The 24,684-nt window shown below is 40.5% G+C and overlaps 1 protein-coding gene across 1 annotated transcript in view; it reads left to right on the forward strand.

Moving 5' to 3' along the window:
• The window catches only part of LOC306968103 (TSC22 domain family protein 1-like), a 33,835-nt gene extending 12,919 nt beyond the window's left edge, over window positions 1-20,916 (forward strand). Inside the window, exons 2-3 of the mRNA XM_079563395.1 lie at window positions 18,627-18,678; window positions 20,624-20,916. Coding sequence (XP_079419521.1) covers window positions 18,627-18,678; window positions 20,624-20,902 — 331 coding nt within the window. The 3' untranslated portion in view covers window positions 20,903-20,916. The remainder of the gene's footprint in view (window positions 1-18,626; window positions 18,679-20,623) is intronic.
• Window positions 20,917-24,684: the final 3,768 nt, after the last annotated feature.

Raw genomic sequence — 24,684 nt, forward strand, 5'->3', positions numbered from 1 at the left:
TCAAACTTCAAATCTGTTAATATGGCTAGAAATACATCATATTTACCAGTACCCTTTAATATTTTCTTCTGGTTATGTGGACAATTATCAGAATAACAACTAAAAGTGTATTATTCCCCAATATCTATATATAATATTGATTACTAAGCTATAAAGCAGCATCACAGGATTTCTTAAACTAAACCACACCCCATATACGAATTACATAATGATAATAATAAATTTAAGTCTTTTTTTCTTCTCACTCTTAAATCGATCACTATGACACAGTTAGCTCAGTCACACTTGACAACATGCTCATAGTTTTCGCCACACTCGCAGCAGCAGATGTCCGACACAATGGCGGACGTGTTTCTTGGCCTCCTTCTCAAACAGAGGCCCAGATATTGTTGGATGCGCTTTTCTCATGCTGATGCGTGTAGCCCGACACCGTCTCAGCCTTTCTCCTCCGGCCCCAGTGACGCAACCGCCTTTTCCCATAGGCTTCTTTGATATCCATTCACGGTGCTTTTGTGCGGCTCTGTGTGAGGTGCAGCTCAATGGAGAGAAGGGACTGTGGATGTAGTGAAGCGCTGCGTTCACTTCATTTGTATTAGTCATTTGTATTAGACGGCCAGCGTTTTAATGAATGAGTAATGGGTGGATGGTTGTATTTAACTGAAGGCTGTGTTTTTGGCTCAAGTAGGGATGTTTGTGCTCAAAGCTACACAAACAAACCATTTTCGAAAAGCAGGCTATTGTTTTGTGCCTCTGCTGTCGAGTTTATTTTGAAATAGTGCACATATCTCCATACATTTTTAAGCTTCCTATATTTGTTTGCCATTAACATTATTTTATTTTAATAAGCTAATCTCAAATTGCTTCATATGTAGTGTTTGTCTATTAGTATCCCTCATCAAATAAACCAAATAATTGAGCTTAAAGTATAAGATAATTTTTTTTACAAAATTGCTTTTTCTGTGGCGTAGAGCTATGACTAATACAGGCATCATCCCATCAAATGAAGCAACACTTAAACATTTACATTTACTTTAAGTTTACTCCATCAACATGCCCTCAAGCGATGCCATTTTAGCATTATGTGATAGCATTTTTAAAAAATATAGTTTTCATTCACCATTCACAGCCACTGATTCATCGATTCATCGTGAAAATAATTGGTAGATTAATCGATTACCAAATAATCGTTACTTAGCATATAATTGCCTAACTCATTTTTCCACTGAAAAATGGAAAACATGAAAAAAGGATGTTTTTTAGGCAACACATTGGAGTTCTCTTATTGCTCTTGTAACAATACAAAAATGACTTGGGCAATAATGCTGTATGGACATGAAACATGCCTTTAAATCTGAACCCCCAAAGGTCCCCATTTCTTATCCTGTGTTTTCTAAACCACTTTGGCAACATGTTTTGGTTGTGTTGCACTTAAAGTCCCTAAGAAAGGCAGCTTTCATTACTGTTGCTGTGGGATTTGAGTGTCCTAAAAATAGATCAGCACTGCCCCCTACAGGCATGATCGTTCCTCACGTCGATCATGGGACCCGCCGTAACTATTTATGGTCCGGTTTCAAAAGGCAATGCTCTGCGAGGTGAGCGCTGCTGCAGTGAGCTGTAACTATTCAGTTACCTGCATTACAGTCAAGTTATTCCTGTGGTGTTGATACTTGTTATGATTGCTCGATATGTGTGTGTGTGTTTTAGGCCTATTCAAGAAAAGAATCTGTGTCAAAACAATTAAGAAATAATTGGTCTGTTTTAGCGCTAATGACTAATCCTGTCTGCTTCCTAAAGTGTTTTTCTCAATTGTTCCTTTGTCGCTGGTGGTTTAAACATTTTGTGAGCGCCTCGAGGTCCCGTCATGTGAAAGGGATTGAGGTCACCAAAAATAAATTCTTAGTCTTTAACCACCCAAAGCTGAATTTTGCCAAAACACTTTGCGAAAATGTGTCTGGACAAGAATTAGGCTAATCATGTTTTTGCTCTTGATGTGATGAGATTATTAGTTTAAAATTATTGACGACCTGTTTCGTACAAAGATGTCTTTCAAAAATATAAATATTTTACCGATAATCTCTTGTGTGATGAATGTCGGAGCTGTTGAATAAGGAGGTGTTTGTATTAGTTTGACCAGCTGTAATTCATTGGCGCTTGACCTTTTCCTCGATCAGACACACTTCACCCTCAAGCTCCACCAAGTTAAACACATGTTGAACATGCAACGACAAAGTTTTGCCACTAGAGGCCAGTCTGTGTCTGTCGTTTCTGCTACAGCTAAACAGCAGCGCCACTTACAGTTTTGCTGTGTGATATTGTTCGTATTTATGTTTAAAAGCACCATACCTGGTCTCTAATGGAACGGAATTTGTGCATCTTATTTATAAAGCATCTTTGTTTCTCACGTTTCTGTATGAAAGTGACCCTACAAGTTGTCGAATGTGCCTATAGACAATCCCTGTGAAGAATTGCTACAAATACAGTATGTTGGGAAAGTTAGGAATATGCTTCCTCTTTCATTGTTTGTACTAAAACAATTTAAGTCAAACTTGCTGAATCCACACATTTGTTAATAAAGTAAAAAAAATGTTTAGATCTGTGCTGTGTCTGTATGAATTATTAATCGACTTTTCTCCTCTCTTCTCTCCTTATGTTTCTCCCTTGACTTGCTTGTCTTGCTGCATCAGGTAAGATTTTTAAATTGACCTTCATAATTTTGACTTTGCCCCTGGCTACATTTGTTTGCAACACAAACTCCATAGCCCTAGCCTACGTCTTAATGTTTGGTTATTGATTTAACACTGTTTATATAAATCATTGGGCAACACTTTATTTTACACTACCTTGATACATCGTACCCAACTAAATTTAGTACAATGTAATGTACTCTGTAACAATATGTAATAACTTGGAATAATGTGTACTTTGTAGGTACATACTGTAATAAGACATGCTACCCTTAGGGTTAGAGAGAGTTATGTCTTATGTCCTATTACATTATGTACCACCAAAATACTAATTCACATTATTCCATTGTGTATGTAGCCTGTAGATACAAGTTATTACACATTGTTACAGAGCCCATTACATTGTACTTCATGTGGCAGGTACAATGTATCAAGGGTAGTGTAAAATTAAGTGTTACCCATCATGCTCTTTTATCTGAAGAAATGTTGAAAGCTTATTGTCTGCAATAGCATACTATTATTCCCCACAAGGTGGCAGTATCAAGCGCAAATTCAAGCCACTTCTTTCCTCCTCATGTGGGCTCTGTGGACAATTTCATGAGTTAGGTTTGGATTTAGACAAACTTTACGGATCGACAGCTTTGTTGATTTGTTGTTTCGCTTCTCTCAACTTCCCCTGGCATTTACAGGTGCTTGCTCTTCATTATTGGGCGCTTGATAAGATCGGAAATGGTTTGGGTCTCTCGTAAAAGCGGCAGAATAACAGTTAATTTTTGTCAGAGCCGTGCCAGTGATACTCCCGCTGTTGTCAGTCGAGTCATAGCTAATCCACTTGTCCTCCTCTTACTCCTAATCTCACATGTCCCTCTCCCAAATGGGACACCAGTATATGGGTCAGGACTTTTGTTATTATGCTGTGTTTTTACGGAGTTTGTGTTTTCAGCAGCAGATGCAAGAACAGAGGAGACACTTTGAACATTGCGCTCATGAGATATTAAACCGTGAAATCTAATAATGGCCTCATAAAAAAACTTGAATCAACAGGAACATTCTTCATCAGCACCAACGATCACGCAGTAACAATGAATAGTGTTCCCATAACGAAACAGAACGGCCTGTGCAGAAAACTAGTTAAATTCTCTAGAAATGTGAGTACAATTTAGCACCAAAAGACAGAATCATTAGCTGTCCTCCAAAAGATCCAAATTATTAACTTTTAGAGCCTGTATCCTACGCAGTACGCACGCACTGAATCCATTGTCAAACAGGGACATGTTTTACTGTGTTTTTTCTAATGTGCAACTCAACATAATATTCAGTTGTTTAAAGCTGGGCTCACACTATGTCTCCTGCTGAAGCTGACTGAAAGCAGCACGGACACAGTAAAATGCGGCTGTAGGCGCCAAGAGGAGGGGAGACCCTTGATAGACAGAGCACACTGAAGTGAGCCGGGTCAACACACAGCTGATAATGTCCTCCTGAACATATCACTGCAGACTCATAAGGCAGCAAAGGTTTAGTGGCTATTGGCTGTAATTTAAGATAGGCTACTTGTGTTTTGTTGCTGAAGTTTGCCTTGCCAAAGTTATTGTGTTTGGGTGTTTAGACGTGATGTTAAAGGAACTATACAGAGTTTAAAAATGTTAAAATTATGTATTTTCCTCCTCCTACATGTCCTAATGTGTAGAATGAGCCCAGACCTGTTCACCACAACTGCCTCTAAAATCCTGCACCGTCACTCAAAAAGGTGTTAATTCGGGTCTGAAGTGCCGTCATGCACGAGCTTAATATAGACGCTGCAGTTACTCATAAGACCTGAGGCAGACCAAACTTGTATAGTAACGCCTCACATGACTGGCTCGGGTCATGTCGCTCGTACAGTGTGAGCAGGTCAGTCGTGGGCTCGCTCACTCCTCGTATGAGATTCCATCAGTGTGAATTGATGATTTATTTCTTAAGTTGCACAGCGTAAGCCCAGCTTTAAAAGGAAGTTCTTCTCACACAGGCTGAACTGCGGTTATGGAAAAATTATAGTTGTTATATATAGATTTGTTGGACTAAAACTAAATTAAAAGTTTTTCATAAGCCTACAACTATGACTTAAATGTCCAGATATTTTTAGTCGACTAAAACAAGACTAAATAAAAATGAAAAGGAGAGACTAAAATCATCCAAACTTCTATTGACCGTCTGAAAGAGCCTCATATCATGTAAATTCACTGCCAAAGGATCAGCTCTGAGCTTTGTTCATGTGGGAGCAGCTCCATCCAAGTCAACTAAATTACTAAAAACTACTACAATACTACAATACTTGCAATTTTAGTCGACTAAAACTAGACTAAAATTGAAGATATTTAAAAAAAAAAAATCTCAACTAAAATTTAGTCACATTTTCGTCAAAAGACTAAAACTAAATTAACATATGTTGGTTAAAACCTCATCAAAAACATACCTAAAGTGGTATTTTGTTTCATTCACACATGTTTTAGAAATTGTGCATCTTTCATCTGTCTCCCTCTCAAAACGCCAGCCCACACTGCGATATACGTCTTATGAAGAAATCTATGAAAGTCTGCGTTACAAGTCCAGGTCCAATCCAGATGAAGTTATCATATAATAAAGCTCAAGATGCTGGTGTTTGAAGTAGTTTGTAAAGCTTGAAGAGAGCAGAATATTTGACCTTTGACAGATTGTCCGGTTTTATGTATTCCGCGTCGAGGGACTGCATTTTTCTTTCTAAAAAAGGGCCAGTGTATTTGTGTTGGTCCCCTTTTTCAATGCTACAGTTTTCATGGTCAGTAATACAAAATCCATCAGTACTTGTCCAGCCTTTTCTGTACCTCTCACCTATGCAACTAATCAGTATTTCAGTTCTAAATGCCTAATAAAAAGAGTAGAAAACAACTCTACGAGCGTGGGTGAAGGTTGGCATGAAGGTAGTCTCCTGTCCTGATGTTTTGAGGTTAAATATCCGTCCTCCTCACTGCAGTGCGGCCGCCTCTGTGCGTCGGCTGATAATGTCTGAGGAGGAAGGTGCCATTTGTTGAGACTGTGATGAGAGGAAGTGATAAACATGACTCAACTGTTGTTTGTGGATCATTACAAGTGCCTTCCACAATGTTTTGCGATTACGTAATGGATTAAGCAACACAGGCGATGATGGCAACTTTTATAAATCGTGATTTGTTTTAGCTGTTTCGTATGGCCCGAAAACGGAAGAAATGTTGCTGTTAATGCAAAGGTTCTGCAGGTATAGGGCCAGAAAGGTTGAACTAGGGATGCATTTTTCTTTCTAAAAAGGGGCCAATGCATTTATGTTGGTCCCTTCTCTCAATACTACAAGTTTTCATGGTTAGTAATACAAAAATCCGTCAGTACTTGTCCAGCCTCTTCTGTACTCTCTCACCTATGCTCTCTTTACGGCCCGCCTCTGTGCGTTGTCTGCACTTTGGGTGAATTTTGTGTACTTTAGCGGCTAATCCTTGTAATGCCAGGTTTCAGTCCACATTATTCAAACCTGCTGCCCTCACACATCACACGTTACGTAACTTTGAGTCTTCTCCCCTCTTTTATTGTGGTCCGGCCCGAAAGGCAGGAGGCCTCAGCTTAAGCAGAAGTGCACATGCTGCTGTTTGTCAGAGCCAGTGGTGTCAGAGCTCCGCGTTGACCCACTTGGACAGGGAAGAGGCGTGTGCTGCCGTGTATGGCCCTTTGTCGATCAATATGGCACACGAGAGGCCATGACAGAAGTTAATCATCCGTCCGTTGGTGAGACAGGAACTCACTCTGCCAGATTAACTGCAAGGAAGTTGAAGTCACAATATGAATAGTTGCAAAAATAAATGAAATGCTGAGACTAGTCTGAGTGATATTTGTGTGATAACGACCTCTGCAAACGTTGAAATATTATGTCTCGATTAAAGTATTGTAATCAACCTTCCTCATTCAGCCTTAGTTGGAATATAAACTCTACTACATCCAGGGATTTGTCACAGTGAGACAGGTTTTGTTCTTAGTCAAGCAGTGTTGGGGTGGAAAATGTTATTAATGGATATTGTGAAGTCAATTTCCACTTCAAAATCCACACCTTACAAGAAGAGGGTAACCTTAGGGTGATTCATGACAGGAGGAATCCAGTCATAGATACTGCAATTGATGCTGTTGTGTCATTGTCAACGTTTTTCTCTTTGCTGTTCATTTAGAGTCAGGTTAGCCACATGGTCAAAAGTACGATTGTGTGAGGAAGGACGTATCGCGGAAAAACATAGTCAAATCAGTATGTTAGCTGCTGTACACTGTACACGAGAAAGAAAATTAAGTTGTGGAATCTGTACCTGGGGGGCAAAAAAATGGATACGATCTAAAATATAATTCAGTGACCAACCTGTCGCTCAGGACCTGCAGTTCTTACCAATGTTCCCCAAAGAAGACTACTGTGACTCCTATAAGATAATGAGCCAAGTTGAATAAGTGCACTTGTCAAATATCGCAGAACTCAACTTTTTAGAATGTTTAGTCATGTCACAATGTTGTTCATCACAAACAGGAGTTGGATTTTGCTTTGTAATTGTATTTGTTTATTCATCACAATTATGAATGCTTTGAGCACATTTGGAAATTATTTTTTCTCTTAGTGTCCTAATGGAGCAGGAGAAGTTAGGAATAAAAAGTAGCTTACTGCAAGTGTTGTTTTTGTTGAGGTGCTTTCCTGGTGGTAAAGTTTGGACTCCTGTAGATATTATACAGTATGATTGTCCTTAAGAACAGTTACTCAGTGCTCAGTCTATTCTGTGAGTCCAGTCAGTGTAGGACAGAACAGGACTAAAGTCCTGCTGCTGTCAGCCCAAACGCCCACTCCCCTTTCTCTCTCTTACAGGGGTCAAAATGCCCTCTCATCACTCCTCCTCTCTCTAGCCCTGAGTCATTCTCCATAGACACAGTGACTATGGAAAACCACAGCCAGGATGTACTGGTAACATCTGTGTGGGCTTCACAATATCAAACCTCCGCTCGGCCAAAAGCTCATGCAATTCATCAAGTCAATAGAGCCCCAGGCTCACTTCACTGGGACGCACTGGGCCTCTTTTATTATGAACTATTACTGATTCCATTAGCCCCATTACAGTAAGTGTGATTCACTACAATCTACCTGTGTATACAAGACACAGTTCAAAGGGAATGAATCAACCGGAAGCACTGAAGCCAAGCCAGCACTTTTCAATACAGCTAAAAATATTGCGTCAGGGAAGCCCAAGGTGAGTGACACAAGCTGGTATAGGTGATACAGGAAGGGCTGGCGTGTGAGTTATCTGTTTGATTATCGTAGAAATGATGTAAACCATAGCTAATATTAGACTTGGATCATTTAGTGTTTGAGTTTGTCTTAGTCCGCCTTTGTCTGTCTTGGGCTGAATTTTTGGACTCGAAGGCTCATAGTTAAGTCACTGTTGGCAGGCACGTATCTCCCTGTCTGGTGCTATAGTGACCTAATATTTATGTAATTTGAATTGATGAGATAAAGGCGGCATATTTGGCCGTACAATGGCCTGGCGGTTGTTCCGCTGCTCCTCCCTGAAGTCATGTGACTGTGATTTGTCCCAGAACATCTGTTGGGACAAGTGAAATCCCTGCTTTGTGCCAGCCCTGTACCTGTTGATTCTTGGCCGCTCCTCCGTAATCCGCTGGAGTCCGTGTGGGTTCATGCTCCTCAATGAGACATGACAAGATAAGACCCCAAGGGCGGAGGGCTCTGCTCTGTTGCACCGAGGAATCAAAGACTACCACATGTTGCACTGCCTGAAGCACGTAACTCAAAATTGCATTGAAATGAGTAGAAAATTAATCTTCGATGAAATTCAGGTGCCTTAATTGCAAAATGAGCCTCATTTGCATATTTGCTGTAGGGAAATGAATAAATTAACCTCTTACCACCACCTTAACTGAGGGCATTTTCTCCAGTTTGGCCATACCCATATCTAAAAGCTTCTTGAAAAAAGCATCAAGATATCGACATAAACAAGCATGAAAACGCAACAGATAGAGAAAACAAAAAAGTGACAAAAGGTGATGAAAAAGGTGACAAAAAAGCCACAAAAAAGTTACAAAAATGTGCTAAAAAAAAGTTACAAAAAAGGCACACAAAAAAAGGGACAAATGCGATGAAAATGAAAAATATAGTTTTCTGAATCTGAATCAAAAAGGCCACAAAAAATTGTCAAAAAAGTAAAAAAAAAAAAAGAGCAAACCCGGCAACAACGCAAGGAAGATGATCAGTTTAGATCACTTTTGTAGGTCTTAGCTTTCAAATGAGGCGTTACGCTAGCCTATAGACTCCAGTCGGGAAACTTTATGATTTGGGTAACGCTGAACTGGAGAATATGCAAAGTTTTTTCTTTTTTACACACACACACACATTTTTTAATCAATTGTAATTTACTTATCATCCTAAGTACTTTTGTACGTCTACTATACACTTGTATGTTTTTTTTTTGTCAATCTTGGGGAAGGACAAGATGGTCATTTTTGGGCCTAGTACTTGAGACTCACTGTTCTTGATCAATAAAACCATAATATCTAGTCAATTGAACTTGATTTTTTCCCAAACCCTTATTTGAATGGTGTATATAGTTTTTCCTTCTTTATTTAAATACAGCACTAAATTATATCATATTGCCTGCCACCTTTTTTGATTGAATTACTGGCTATACTGAAGTAGTTTTAATAGCTTCTATTGCCGTCATGGTTATAGTGTCCATGTCAGGATGCTGAAGATGCAGCCTGCAGTGCTCAGGAGCTGGAGATCACTGAGGCACGTACTAATGACTGTTGATAGTTTATGTAACTCGGCGTCACATGACCACGCGTCACCACCCGCCCTGCTCCGGTCTCCCGCAATTCCCCCCCAACCAGCCATAGGATTAAATAGACCGGGCCAAAATGATGAGCAGGCATATACAAAGTCACCATTACCCTCCAGCGTCGCCTTAGCTCCAGTGACTTCTGCCACAACTGCACTTTGATGCATTTATAGACAGTGACCCCGGACTGGGACTGTTAAGGAAGTAGCAAAACAAAAGAAGATTAAGCCGCCTCCTCCGTTTTTTTCGGCTGCGTTACTTGGGGACGGCGCTTGACAAAGGGTCCGATGAGAGTGCGGGGGGTACGGGTGCAGGGCCATGACGAGATGCCCATGAAGCTTCTGTGCTGGGAGCTGGAGCAACATCTCAAAAGGTAAATTCACAATGGGACGTCCCGCTGAGAGAGACCGGACACCGCGCTGGACAATAGTTACAGTAGTGGGAGACAATGGGCCGTGTGGGTGCATTGTGTTGATGGCATAGTGTCCCATATTGAGGGCGATGCGGAGTGACGTACATGACTGTGGGACTTGCAGTTGCTTTCTTTAGTTTTTGTGTGTTCAATGAGCGGCTTTAATTTAATGTGTTGTTACATAAACGTAGCCTTTTGCTTTGTTTTAATCTCCTAGTTTACTCAGTGTTTTATCAGTGTAGTTGGAGTATATTAAATGCAAATACAAGGACATATCATTTGCTCAAATGTTTATTAAAATCTCTGGCAACTGGCTTGATTTCATCTTCATCAGTTATATTGACACTGAATGAAATATGCCATGGCAAGGTTGTTTGAGGAGTAATTCAAAGTGCATTATTACAGAGTAAAGAATACTTAAGTAAACATAAAAACTTAAACTTAAACTTTTTGTTGTTATACCAGAACGTTCACAATACTTGGTTTACGATACTTCTGCCAGAATGATACTTTTTTTGTTACCAATACTAAAATATTTGGCATCTAGAACCATAAAATAGAATTATGTAAAACTATTCCATAAACCAGTGGTTTCCAAAGTGGGGGTCGCGAGGCCTTGGTTGGGGGTCCCCAGATGATTTCAAGATGAAACAAAAAGAAAAATGCTACTGTTCATGTTTTGTGTGTAAATCAGCTTACAATTAGAGAAAATCATTCAATTATTCAAATATTTAGATACTTGTGATACTTGATTATAACATGTTTTTCTTCCCTAAACTAGCATAAGCGGCAATAACTTTATACAATGGGGGTCCTGAGTTGTTTACGTGTCAATTTTGGGGTCCCAGCCAAAAAAGTTTGGGAACCCCTGCCATAAAAGACTTACATTTGTACAATTAATTCAGGCTGAAACAACCAAGCAACATTCTTAAAATGTACTTAAAAGAGTCGAGTGCCAATAAAACACTTTTGTTGTCATATGCACCGTTACATGTAATCTATTTCCTGCCTCACCTTTTGATTCGGCTCTACAGTACGTCATGGTGAATGTATTCAAATCTGGCGCCCGCTAATTTCACCCATCACTTGCACTATGTTGATGAAAGATCCCATTTAAAAGTACTCAATAAATCCAGGGTACAAGCTTCCTATCCCTATTGTCCGTGACCTCGTCCTTAAGAGCCTTTTCGCAGAAGCTGTACCTTTCTGCTGCCTCCTGTTTGAAGCTGGACCAGGTCTCGCCCCTGCCAAAGCCTGCCAGCTCTTTGTGCTTCTAAATGTGGCCCACGTCAAAGGACAGTTTTATTCCTGAAGAGCCGCTGCTGATGCCGGTTGTTATTTGGGTCTCGGTAATTGGTTAAATCCTCTTGCAGTCAAAGAAGAGACCGGAAGAGCTCAGCGAAGGCTTAGAGTGTCTTAGAGCGGGTGTAAAAAAAGGCTACACACTTGTCAAAATAATGGCATCTGAGGTTGAATTAAAAACGTACCACTACGTCTGCATACTATACTTGATTATTGCAGTTTCATGAGGCGTATACAATGGAAAAATGACAAAATAACAAACTTATATTAGCGATTAGGAACAATGGCCATTTTTCCTGTACTATGTTAGCATGCTATATTGTGATGTCACCCCAGTAATCTACAACGGCTTGAACTCTGTATGTGTTCTGTATTTGGCTTAAAATTACAATAAAAATGAACGTTTTCTAAGTAAGTCTGAATAAAAATAACCGATAGTTTACCACTGCTAATGAAAGGGGAGTCATATATTGTCTATAATTATGTTTGGACATACAGGTGCTCGTCATATAATTAGAATATCATGAAAAAGTGCATTTACTTCTGCTATTCAACTTAGAATGTGAAATTATATATGATAGACTCATTACATGCAAAGTGACACGTCAAGCCTTTGTTATCATTTTGATGATCATGGCGTCCAGTCCATTTTACACACACTTTATTTTACACTACCCTTGATACATTGTACCTAACTAAATTTAGTACAATGTAATGGGTACAATGTATCAAGGTACTGTAAAATAAAGTTTAATTTTCTGGGATTTTTAATATGGGTTTTTTACAAGGGCCATAATAATCATAATGATAACAAATAAAGGCTACATATCTCACTTTGCATGTAATGAGTCTATCAGACGTAAATGCACTTTTTCATGATATTGTAATTATATGACGAGCACCTGTATGCACATTTACATTATCAAGTAGTAGAGCGTCAATGACAAGAAACCAACAACGTACCATCTATGACAGGGATCTCCAACCAGTAGCTCGCCAAAGACTTTCTACATCTCTATACGCTTGATAACTCGACTAGTAGATGCATTTTCTGTATTTTCTGAACATGCTGAACACAATCTGTGAACAGTTTGGTCAATATTGTAAAGTATAAGCACTAAACTCAAGTCATTTTCTTTGAAATACTATCTTGGCTACTAATTCTCCAGGGTGAAGTCCACCTAAGTCGCATTTTAGTGTTTTTTTAAAGCAAAAGTAGCTCTCCAATGTTCTAATAATAATAATAAATAATACATTTTATTTGTATAGCGCTTTTCAAGACACTCAAAGACGCTTTACAGAAAACAAGAATAAAATCACACATAAAATTAGCACATTAAAATAGAGGGCAGTTACTCGATATTAAAAGAGGTGGGTTTTGAGTTCTCTCTTGAAGGTGGGGAGGTCAGAACAGGCACGGAGTGGTTGGGGCAGTGAGTTCCATAGTGTGGGGGGGGGGGGCGATGGAGAAGGCTCTGTCTCCCCAGGTTCGGCGCTTGGTCTTACAGGGGAGGGACAGGAGGTTGGCGTTGGAGGAGCGGAGGGAGCGAGATGGAGTGTGATGGTGGAGGAGGTCGGTGAGGTCTGGAGGGGCCAAATTATGGAGGGCTTTGAAAGTGATGAGGAGGACCTTGAACTGGATGCGTTGAGGGACGGGGAGCCAGTGGAGGTTCTGAAGGACAGGGGTGATGTGTTCACGGGAGCGGGTGTGTGTGAGGAGGCGGGCAGCGGAGTTTTGGATGTACTGGAGTTTATTGAGGGTTGTGTAAAAGTAGCTCGTCGGGTAAAAAAGGTTGGAGACCCCTGATCTATGATTTGCTGACAAAACCCCTCTTTATAATTGAGATGTGCTTGAAAGACATCCATACACTTAATACAAATATGAATTTATTGGAGTAATCAATGTGTTCGGACTCAAATTTAATATGTAAAAGTCTGTTATTTGAAAGTACACCCGCTATATAATAGGAATTAAGTCAAGAAAGCAGTGCAAATAAACAGGATGGTTTTAGTTTCACATTTAACAGTTTGCAAGCCCCTTTTAAAGTTGATTCAATTCTATTAAAGAATAGCAACTGAGCGTTCTAATCTATATTACATCTGGTGTGACTTTCAAAATACACAGTAGGAGAATCAGACCGTAGCTGCCCTTAACACTTCCAGATTTCCATCAAAACCTTGGACACACCCGTGAAAGCTGCCAGAGTCTATGGAAACATTCACTGGATCTGTAGCGCTCTTTGGCAAACACAGACTGCTTCCTATACATTACATCAGCCTCCATTTTCCGCTTGTGGTTAAGGGTGGTAGCTTTGAAACCTACAAAGAACAGTGGGTAGTTTGTGTTATAGATATGTCCAAAATAGAATGTGCGAAATCAGCGAGGGGTTTGTGGCAAGCTGATAGCGGCGCTCATAGTTGCTTTACCAAAATGTTATCATGTCAAGTCACGATTTTTCAGATACAAGCCATCCTCAAGTCGTCATTGTCCAAGTTTGAGCCACTTAGGACTAGCTTGAGTCAAGTCTAAGTCCTCCATTTGAAAGTTTAAGTTCAATTTCTGGATGTGAAAATCTTTAGAAAGTCTGCAGAGGCTTCTTATCATTTTCAATGGAAGCTTGAAACAACTTACAACCATAATTTAAGAGCTTGTTTCTAAAAGCGTGCTCTGCAACAAGCAGCAAGCATATTTTAATTTAGTTTTAGTCTTTTGATGAAAATGTTGTTCAATTTTATTCAAGATTTTGTCAAAAATATATCTTCCGTTTTAGTCGACTAAAATTGCAAGTCATTTTTTTGCATTTATAATATTCATTTTTAATCTTCTGCTTCATGGAGCTGCTCCACATGAACAAAGCTCAGAGCTGATCCTTTGAATTTACATGATCTGAGTCTCTTTCAGACGGTCAATACAAGTTTGGATGATTTTAGTGTCTCCTTTTTATTTTTATTTAGTCGACTAAAATATCTGGACATTTTAGTCACAGTTTTAGTCTCATGAAAAACGTTTAATTTAGTTTTAGTCTAATTTTAGTCGTCAAAAATATCAATTTGACTAAAAATATTTTAGTCGATGAAATCAACACTGGCAACAAGAGATATTTGCGCTTAATTTGAGTTTCTAATTTCACGAAATGCATCCTTGGGGCAAGTCTTTTGTCTTTTTTGGATTGCGCTGATATCTTTTTTTCCTCATTTAAGTGTAATCTAAAATAGCCCCACGGTCAGATTTCATGAAATTGCGCAAATCAATCAATGCACAATTTAACTTCTATGAGAGCGGTTTATTGTAACTACCGGTACAGGTTGTTAGTGACATGTCTGTATTATGTCTTCTCTTCTGTTCGTTCTCTCGTTGAATGTCTATTCTTTCCTGTCTTAGGACAATTGATAAATATTCACTCATTTGCTAACTGTGGCATCATTTTCTGCTGATGTGTTGACTGAACTGTCGTAATTCGAATAAATATAGAAATAGTCCATTTCAGATCTCTATGTCTTATCCTGATTTGCTCTGGATCTAGGCCTGATGGTTCTTGCAAGGCTTGTTTTTTGACGTGGTACTTGAAAAGTTTCATGAGGTGTAACTTGTAGTGAGAGTTGGTTAGTTAGTGACAGCGATGTGACTAGTTTTGAATCCTCTGTGTGTGGATCTCCTCTTCGGCGGCTGACAGGAGGCGAGTGGGTGTGAGCGCGGCAGGATGGTGAAGGCCTTAGTCATAGTTTTCGGGCTGTGGTAGTAGTTAGTACTCGCGCTACGTGAGAGTGGTCTCTGTGAGAGTTGTGTGTGTGTGTTTTGGGGGAGGTGGTGCTGAGTGGGACGTCCTGGATGTGTAGGAGTAGTTTTCAGGTGTGGCTCGCTACACCCCTCCTAAGTGTTGAGAAAGCAGTTTTGGTTGTTTTTGGGGCTGACCTGGTTCATACTTGATAGATTGACGGCGCACTCGTATCATTTCTGACAGATGACATGGATTTGATTTGGATATACAGTACCTGGTGACTCAGTGGGAAAAAGTACTGGGGGATTGTACATTTAATACAAAATACTACCACCACCCTAATTACCTTGCAACTACCGTCTTACTATGACCACTCTTGTTTTGCTACTGCTAATTCAACTACAATCACAACAACAACCAACACTGCTATTCTTACTGGGCTACTTCAGAAAGTCTTCCTTTTTTAATGGCACCACTTAAGCTTTGATTAATGCCTTTTTAAAGCCGACTTGTCACGATCAATCTGTTTATTCCTGCCTTATAGTCAAGTAATTGTATTAAAAAGTTGCCTGGTGTGCGTAATTCGGTGCCAGTTTTTTGCCATTTGTCCATTACCTGTTTATTTGCTCCAGGTTGCTGGTACTCTTGTTTTGCTGTGTTGGTTTGTCTCCTTTAGGAGCTTGTTATGGATAAAGGTTTAGCAGAAGGGTTCCCAACTAAAAGCGCTCGAGGTCAACAAACCTTACCTTCCACAACATGCGGGTCTAGACATATCCAGTCATTGTGTTATAGCCGTGTAACACATGAGCTGAGTTGACCATATTAAACTGATTAGCAATCTCAATCGTGATAAAGCTTTGTATGCAGTTCATCACCTTTTGCTTGCAATTAGCAATACATTTGAGTGGTATTTTTCAGAGTATTGGCTTTCAAATTTAGCTTTGACATTTCCTATTAACAGAACAAACTGCGGGGCTCCCCTACAGTCTTAGTTTTCTCCCCTCAGTCTGAAAATATTCTGCAGAATAAAGTGGGGTTATTGTTTTTTCACTTCCTAAATTATCCTTATCAAATAAAGCTGTACTATTTTGATCGGAAGGAGAAATACGAGCTGTAAGTGCCACGTTTATTCCAAGAAATTGATTGACAACGAATATGCAAACCGGGATCCTCAACGCCCCAGACTTTGTAGACCAGGGGTAGGCAAGTTTGCTTGGCAGAGGGCCAATTTTCTTCATTGTAAAAAGACCAAAGGCCGGACCTGCCAATTTTAAGCCCAAAGTAAAGCACCATTTTCTACAAATGCCAGCATTGTCTGTACATGATTATGGCCATACCATTAAACGACACCAGACTGGTGTCGGGGAAAAAAAAGTTTAGGTTCTTCTGATGTCTAAAGCAGGCACGAAAAAGAAAAAAAAACAACAGGCTTTGATGCCGTTCGTCCAGGGACAACATTAAAGGAAGAGACTTTTCCCATTTTTTCTGTCTTATTTTCACAATTGTTTGTCCTTCTTACTAATTTCCCCAAATTGATTCCCTATTTTTGCCACTTTTGTTGTCCCCCCAAAAAATGTTAACAGTTTTTCCTTATTTTTAGCCCTATTTCCCCCAAATCATTCCCCAAGTTTCACACATTTCCTGTCATTGGAGATATTGACCCGATATTGTAAATGTGCAGATCTTCCACACATTGTTGTTCTGTTTTCTTGTTCTAGACGACACATATTCTAGTATAGATATCAGATAAAGCATCGTTCAGATATTGAACGGTACCGAGCCCTACACATGAGCTAATTACCTGTTTTGTTTAGAAATTTTGAAAGATTTGACTGTATTTTGCACATTTTCAGAGTATTCAAACAGTCATTTAACCTCTGATTTGTGTAATAATATCATCTTCAAAATCATTAAAAAAAAAAATCCTGAGGGCCAGAGCTTCTATGCTGGAGGGCTGGATCTGATGTTGCCTACCCCTGTTGTAGACCATGCTATGGAAATACCCCTTGATTAGAAGTTAGCTTACGTCAGGATACCCCAACTCCTGACCCTCCTCACTCTCTTGTCCCCTTCCTATACCGTCGACGTGAAGAAAAATCCACGCATGCAAAACGGCGAGCAAGTCACCAGCCGCTCACCGCGCTTCAGCCACATCCACTTTCTGTGCGGTTTATTGATCATTGTGACAGCGCCACAGTGCCCTTCACAATCCCATAAATTCCCAAGGCTTTCCCCCCTGCAGCTGCAGTTCTTCCTCGCATCCTTTGTCCCCTGTTGGTGTTCGCTTTTCGTCCACACGGGGGCGCCCTCGTCCGACTGCATTACCACTGCACCGGCTCTACTCTTTCTCGCATCTTGATTTACCTCCTTCACAAATCTCCCCGTGACACTTACGGCCCTGCGGTCGCACGTGTTGGATATAATATAATGAAATGCATGCGTAGCTGAGAAGCGCTCACGGCTATTTTTAGTTTCCCAATTTAAACCTCGGGGGATTTGACCTAATACTGTCAAGAGAATAGAGATCCCGTGGGAGTATTTTGTTGCCTGATATGGAGATAAAAATCGATGTTGGGTGATCATTCAGGAGATTAGACAGTGTGTGTGTGGGGGGGGGGACACTCTACTGGGACATATTTACAGTCCCGTGCCGTCCATTTATTCTTCTGCTTGTTTTCCCAACTACTACCCCGTCCCTCTCCTCTTCCTTCCCTTCTATCCGGTTTGTCCCGGTTTGATCCACCTCGCGCTCTGCTCCGTCGAATATTTTATGCAAAAACGTGTCAGCTGAGGGCCAGGTGGGGGCGTACCCGCATAGATTAGGCAAACGAGGCCGGACCCGAGCCAATGGGGGAGGCTGCCAGGGCTCGCCGGGATATATTATGCGCACTTCGTCTCCCCGAGCTGCATACACAGAGCAAAGAGCCGCGATGAGCTGACCTTGGCTGGGCTCTTTTTTTTTTTTTAATTCTCCTTCTTCTTCCTACAATTGTGCCGCTGGTCTCGGTGCATCGAGCTGTGGATGTTGTCGTCGTTATTAGCGTTATAGAAGAAAAAAAAGGTCGTTTGGATGTTGCTTTCGGAGGAGTGTGGAGGAGCAGATTTCGGACTGGGTTTTCTGTCGGACGAGATAAAGATGAGCAGCATGTCGTGCTACTCGGTGGCCATGGATCTAGGCGTCTGCCAGCTCAGACAGTTCTCCTCCATTTCGTTCCTGTCCGCGTTGCTGAGCGCGGAGGGCTCGCAGCTCGCGCTCGAGAACAGGTAATTTTGTGCAGAGCGAAGTAAAGCAAAAGGAGTCTCGTGCTGCTGCTGCGCTCGGGCACAGCTCCCACAAGCACCTGCATTGTAATGTCACCGAAGAGACGGACGCAGCTCTTACTGTAGCGCTACTGTAGCTGACTGTAGCGTTAACTCAGCCCCAGCACTACCCGCAAAACCACACAAAAGGAGCGCGCACTCTAGACATTTCCAGAAATATCTATGACCCACCCCCTCCCCTTTTACCACTGGGGCTTCTTTTTTCCCCCCTCCGATGTAAAAAAATGAAAGGAAAAGGAAATACTGTGTGATTATCCCCGCAGGCCCTTCGCTTTGAAGCAGCACTTGGCACGAGACATGTCAGTAATGTAACCTTCCGTTCTTTTTGCAGTTCGTCTGGAGCCAGCGTCGTGGCCATAGACAACAAGATCGAACAAGCAATGGTGAGTTGTCCACTTCTGATACTACGCAAAACAGGCAATTGTTACACTTAGACATTTTCCATTGCTTCGTATGCTACAGTCATTTCGCCCAACTTTTTGTATCATACATTTTCCACTTCACACGATTAAAGTAGCTGCTGAAAGTCAGACAAACTAATCTTTTCCCGCCTACGTTTCTTACATGTTGCGTTTTTTTTGTAGTGTCAAACTCGTTATCGCGGTTTCTCCAAACAAAAGTGGCCACAGTATCATTTTCTAATCTGTTTTGTTTGTTTGTTGTGTTTTGTGTCAGCTGTTGCCAGGCAAACCCACGGCTCACAAAGCTGTAAATTTACCCCGCGCTCTGATTGGCTGATTTTTTTTGTTTCGAGGGCGGGACTCTGACGTAGCCGTGGGAAGACGCTGACGTTTTCTCCGTTTGTTGTGCGTTATTAGCTCCGTTTAATCATTTGCAGACTCCGCGAAAACTGTACATTTTGGGGATGGATTTTTAGATAAGCCGCGTTTTCTTAGCGATAGTGTTTTGTCTACTTGAATAAGGTCAAGCGTTGTTTTGCATAAGAGAGAGGGGAGTAACCTTATAAAAGATGAGGAATTCCAATGTATTTACCAATAGAGTTCGGGAATGTCGACAGTTACCATGGAGATCCGCCATCTTTGCAGCTGTTAGCATACATTTCCATAGACTAACATTAGCTAAAAACAGTATAAAAAGTGGTGAAAAAAACAGTGGAACGACTCCGTCTGCTGAGATACTGCTGGTAAATACATCTAACACACTGTGGTCTCAAAGTGTTTTAATGTGAACAATAACTCCAGTATTTTAACTTTTAAAATCTCCATTAGTTTACAATGGCTGCTAATCCCATAATGCTTAGCGATATGACGTCACATTCCCGAACTCTATATATGCCGTAAATTCGCAAGAAACAACGACCATTGCTTTCAAGTAGTAATTCATATGCCTTAGCCACTCAACTTTGTGTATTTGGTCAATTCCAAACTTGTAGGAAAACATAGAGCTTCGTTCAAAGGTAGATAGATATCCAATTATGGTTTAAAATATGCACAAATATGAACTGCGCAAATGGGTACAGTCAGACACTGAAGCAGATTTGATAAAGATGAATACTGTAGATTCAGCCTTTTTCGGCTGCAGAGCTCAGGGTTGAGTCATCAAAACCGTTTAGTTCTCTAGGAAAAGGGGTGCAGTCCATAATAATAAACCAAAGCAGATTTTGATTTGTAAAATACTAGAATTATCGTTCACATTGGACACATTTTTAACAGTAGTGAAAAGGCAGCTGTTCCACGGATCTTTTGTCTAATCATTTGCAGCCAATGTTTAGAGATAACGCTCAATTTAGTGCTGGGCGATATGGACCAAATGTCATATCCCGATATATTTAGGTTGAATATCGATATATATATCCCGATATTTTTTCCACAAAGTGAGAGCTATGAAATTAAACGTTAAGCCAAAGCCAATTACGAGTAGTTTTATTGAAAACTCACTATAAAATCTAAACATAAACACTGTATTCTAAAATTCTTAAATAAAAATAGCCTAGAAAATAAAATAGGGCAATCTTTTTCTGAGGGCAACATTTATATAAAAAGAGATAACAAAATAAAGTGCTCAGTTTTAAAAATAAACTTTTTAAAAAATCGGCTTGAGGCTACCCGTTTCTTTTTGGCAACTTAAGAGCTCATCTGAATTTGATATGAATGAAATATCCCGATATATACGATATGGTCTAATTCCATCTTAAATATCGATATATCGCCCAGCTTTGGCTCAGTTGATAACACGCAATCTTGAACTCCATTATAGTGGAGTACTATGTTGTATAGGACAGTGACCAGCTGTAATCTTTGTATGTCTTTGACCCGGACTTGAAGACCCGCTGTTGCGTCTTTCTAACGTGTGTTTTGTTTCTCTCAGGACCTGGTGAAGAGCCACCTCATGTACGCGGTCCGAGAGGAAGTGGAGGTGTTGAAGGAGCAGATAAAAGAGCTCATCGAGCGCAACTCTCAGCTGGAGCAGGAGAACACGCTGCTGAAGACGCTGGCCAGTCCCGAGCAGATGGCCCAGTTCCAGGCCCAAGTCCAGACCGGCTCGCCCCCTCCCGCGCCCGCTTCCTCCACCACCACTACCACCACCGCCCCGGGCCCCGCCATCCTCACCCAGCCCGCCTCGCACAGCTCCGGCCCCTCTGCGTAGCGCGAGCATAAAAAGACTTGACAGAGACTGGTTTTCGTTTCTTTTTCAAGCTCGAATCGCAGAGCTTACCCCTTGCCTATAACAGCATGAGCTTTTGTTTTGCTGTTGAGACAAGATTTTTGCACATATTTAACTCAGAGGGGGGGGGGAGGCGGCCGGAAGCGGCGGAGAGTGACAATCGTGAATGCTGTATTACGAATGGGGTGGTTGGACACGTGAGGAGGAGGAGGAGGAGGAGGAGGAGGAAAACAGAACTGAACACTTTGCCAAAAAAAAAAAAAAATCATTACAGAAGTAAAATGACACACACGGACATATCAACTCGAATGTCTTACCAACAGTAGTGGCGACTTACTTTGCGAAAATCACTGTGCCTGCGACTGGATTTTGAGAAATGTCGATTTTACTGAAACAGTAATAGGATTGTAATGGTTAACAGCTTGCTCCATTATGTAAATACAACTCTCTTTAGGCTGATGTTACAAGAGGAAAGCAGTGGAAAAACAGCCTTGTTAGGAGTGACTTAAACTGACGAATGTTACCAAGACAAAAAGCCCCATCTGGAATGGGGTAGAAAGCAAGGGGAATACTGGGGGGGGGGGGGACTTTGAACAACACTATACTGGCAGCGAAAATGATAATGTTACTTAAATGATATTGAATTGTTGGGATGAACAATACAAACAGTTTCGTATGGAGATGATGATAATCTATATTTTCAGTATTTGACTTTGAAGCTCCTTGTTCTTTTTTTTTTTTTTTTGCCCTGGGACAAAAAGCCCCCCTGTTGCTGTTTTCTCAACCCTGAACTAAAAAGTGGCATGTTGTTTTAGACTTTAAACTCCGTCAGGGTTGAGAGAGTTATTTGGGCTTTACGCTGCATTTTTTGTTGTTGTTTTTTGTTTTGTTTCATTTTTACCGAAAAGAGTGATGGACAAGAGGAGGAGATGATGTATATTTCTGTATAGTGTAAGTACATTGTAATATAGTGAGGAGGGAGGAACAACAAATGATATTTAGGTCACGCAGATTGAAGCGGGAAACAAGGTCTTGGCTCAATCTGTGTCTATTTTTAATGCTGAATCTTCAGGACTGTCGATCTAAAAGGACAAGGTTATTTACAAACGCAGCCAAACATAATCCTACTACTATTACTACTACTACTACTGCAACTTTTTTCACCTTTCCCGATGTATTGCACCTTTTACCTTTTTTTCTTTGACAGTGAAGTACTTCTGGATGAACAATAGCTTAAAAGATACAAACTCTGGAGATGTGTTATGTTTGTTTTTTTCCTTTCAGTCGGTGTATCAGTTGTATGCTCACGTTTTGTGCATGTCTCTGCGAAACCCGGATGAATAAACTGTAACTTTCAAAAACCACAAATGCACTGGACAGCTGCACTTCAGAACTTTCAATAAATGTGCTTCAAGGAGAATGACGCACTTGTCTGCCTTTTCCTTTTTAATATGGATAGGAAAGCATGTGATGATGTTGAGGAAATGCACTTCTGAATCATCTGGGAGCCCTTGTCTAGATCTTGATCAGGGAGACTTATCTACCTGGAGGGTTAGCTTTAGTTTCAATATATTGTGTGTGAATATTAAGGAAGAAACCTGCCAGACACGGGACAGGCCAAGGGAATTTGGGGAAGTTTAGTGCTTTTCACATGACACGTCTCTTCACTGAACAAGGGTTATTTTTCCTTCACTCCATACTGTCCCACACTTTCATTTTCCCATGCTACAAACTGAAGCATAAACACATAATAATCTCCTCCAGATTTAGAACAACTGAAATACACCTTAGATTTATAACAAACAAGAGATAATGAGGAATAATGGACTTTGGACCGATATTTGATGTTTCATTACCAACAAAACACAAATCGTTGGCCACATAGCATAATTGCCTAAGTCCTTTTGTATTGTTAAAATGGCAATAAGAGAAAAGCAATGTGTTTCCTAAAAAATGTCTTGTTTTCCAAAAACAGTGGAAAAGTGAGTTAGGCAATTATGCTATGTGGATAACGAAATGTTTCCTGGTAATTTACTGTGTTCACACTGGGTTAGGATGATCAATAATGTTTCCATCAGTGTTGGGTAGTAACTGAATACATGTATTTAGAATACTCATTTTGAGTAAATGCAGGCCCACCTTCAAGGGGCTAGATGCAACTTTGCCATTTTATGCTCACTACTACCACCTCAGGCCATATGTGTAACTGCAGCTTCTATATTAAGCTTGTGCACCGAATTAACACCTTTTTGAGTGACAGTGCAGGATTTTAGAGGCAGTTGTGGTGAACAGGTCTGGGCTCATTCTACACATTAGGACATGGCTGGAAAATGTAGGGGGAGGAAAATACATAATTTTAACATTTTTAAACTCCTTATAGTCCCTTTAATGTACCCATAGGCCCCCGGAGCTTAAACAGTATTGTAGGCCCACACTCCCCTAACGCTAACCTATAACCCTAACCCTAAATCCCACAAAAACCCTAACCCTGCTACTCCTACATGTATCCCTCTGGGCCAGGTCGGGCGGGTCTACTCCAGGTACACACATAGGAGCGCAGCACAATCATCGCATACGCTTAGTCATGCTGCAAAGTGAAGTGATTAACATGGAAATTATTAATTTTTCTTTTCCTTAATTCTGATAGGCCCTTGACTGGTAGACCCTTGGGCTCCAGCCCCTGCTAGACCATTGGATAAGGTGGCTCTGAGCAAATGTATTCAGATACAATTACTCTTTCATATAGAATACAGTTACTTTTCTAAAATCAAAGGAATACATTGAGATACTCAAACATTAAATTTCAGCTTCATATTCATAACATTCATAAGAAAGACAAGATCAAAACAGCTGGGGAAAGGTTTAGCTCTACTCTACGGGATGTGTGTATTTGCAGCAACGTGCTCTTTTTTTTCATTTGGTCGACTAAAATATCTAGACATTTTAGTCATAGTTTTAGTCTCATGAAAAACTTTTAATTTAGTTTTAGTCCAATTTTAGTCGATGAAATAAAGACTGTATGCCGCATACCGCATTTCTGCACGAATATAATAAAAATCAATGGGAAAGTATACTACGTATTCAGACTACAGCACTCTGATTGAACAAAGTAACAGAATACATTACAAAATACATGTATTTTGTAATGTATTCAGAAATCTGTAACAAAATACATTTTAAAAGTATTCTCCCCAACACTGGTTTCCATGAACTAAAGTAAAATTGCTTTTACCAGTTAATGTAATCCAATAAAGCCACACTCTGCAAAATTCCAGGTTGTTGTTCCTCTGTCATCACCAATACTGGACGAATGAACTCTCACAACCACAACATGTGCCAGACACTGACATGTTATTGTTGCAGTATTTGAAAGAAGACCTAACATATTCAAACCAAATGTTGTCTACTTGTAATAAAAGGAAAGCAGCAACATGTCCAAGGAGATGTGCTTTCCCGCTCCCAGCTGCAATTCTCATAAATCCATGTTGGAAATCGCAATGAACAAATAGACTAACATGAACCAGCCGGCTCTCATAAATGCTCTTTATTTATTTGTAAAAGTTCTCTTCGACACAACACAAATACTTCGACAAATATGGCACATTGTCAGCAGGAATCACATAGTGGCGACTGTTTCTCCCACCTCTTCATTCATTCACACGGACCGTAAAATAATGCACAAAGCCAGTGAAGAAAGGGCACGGTCTCCCCGGCGGCGTGGCGTTTTCGACTGTCCATAGAAAAGCTGTCAGTACCACACACAG

This window comes from Gobius niger, assembly GCF_951799975.1.
Source record: "Gobius niger genome assembly, chromosome: 9".
Lineage (NCBI taxonomy): Eukaryota > Metazoa > Chordata > Actinopteri > Gobiiformes > Gobiidae > Gobius > Gobius niger.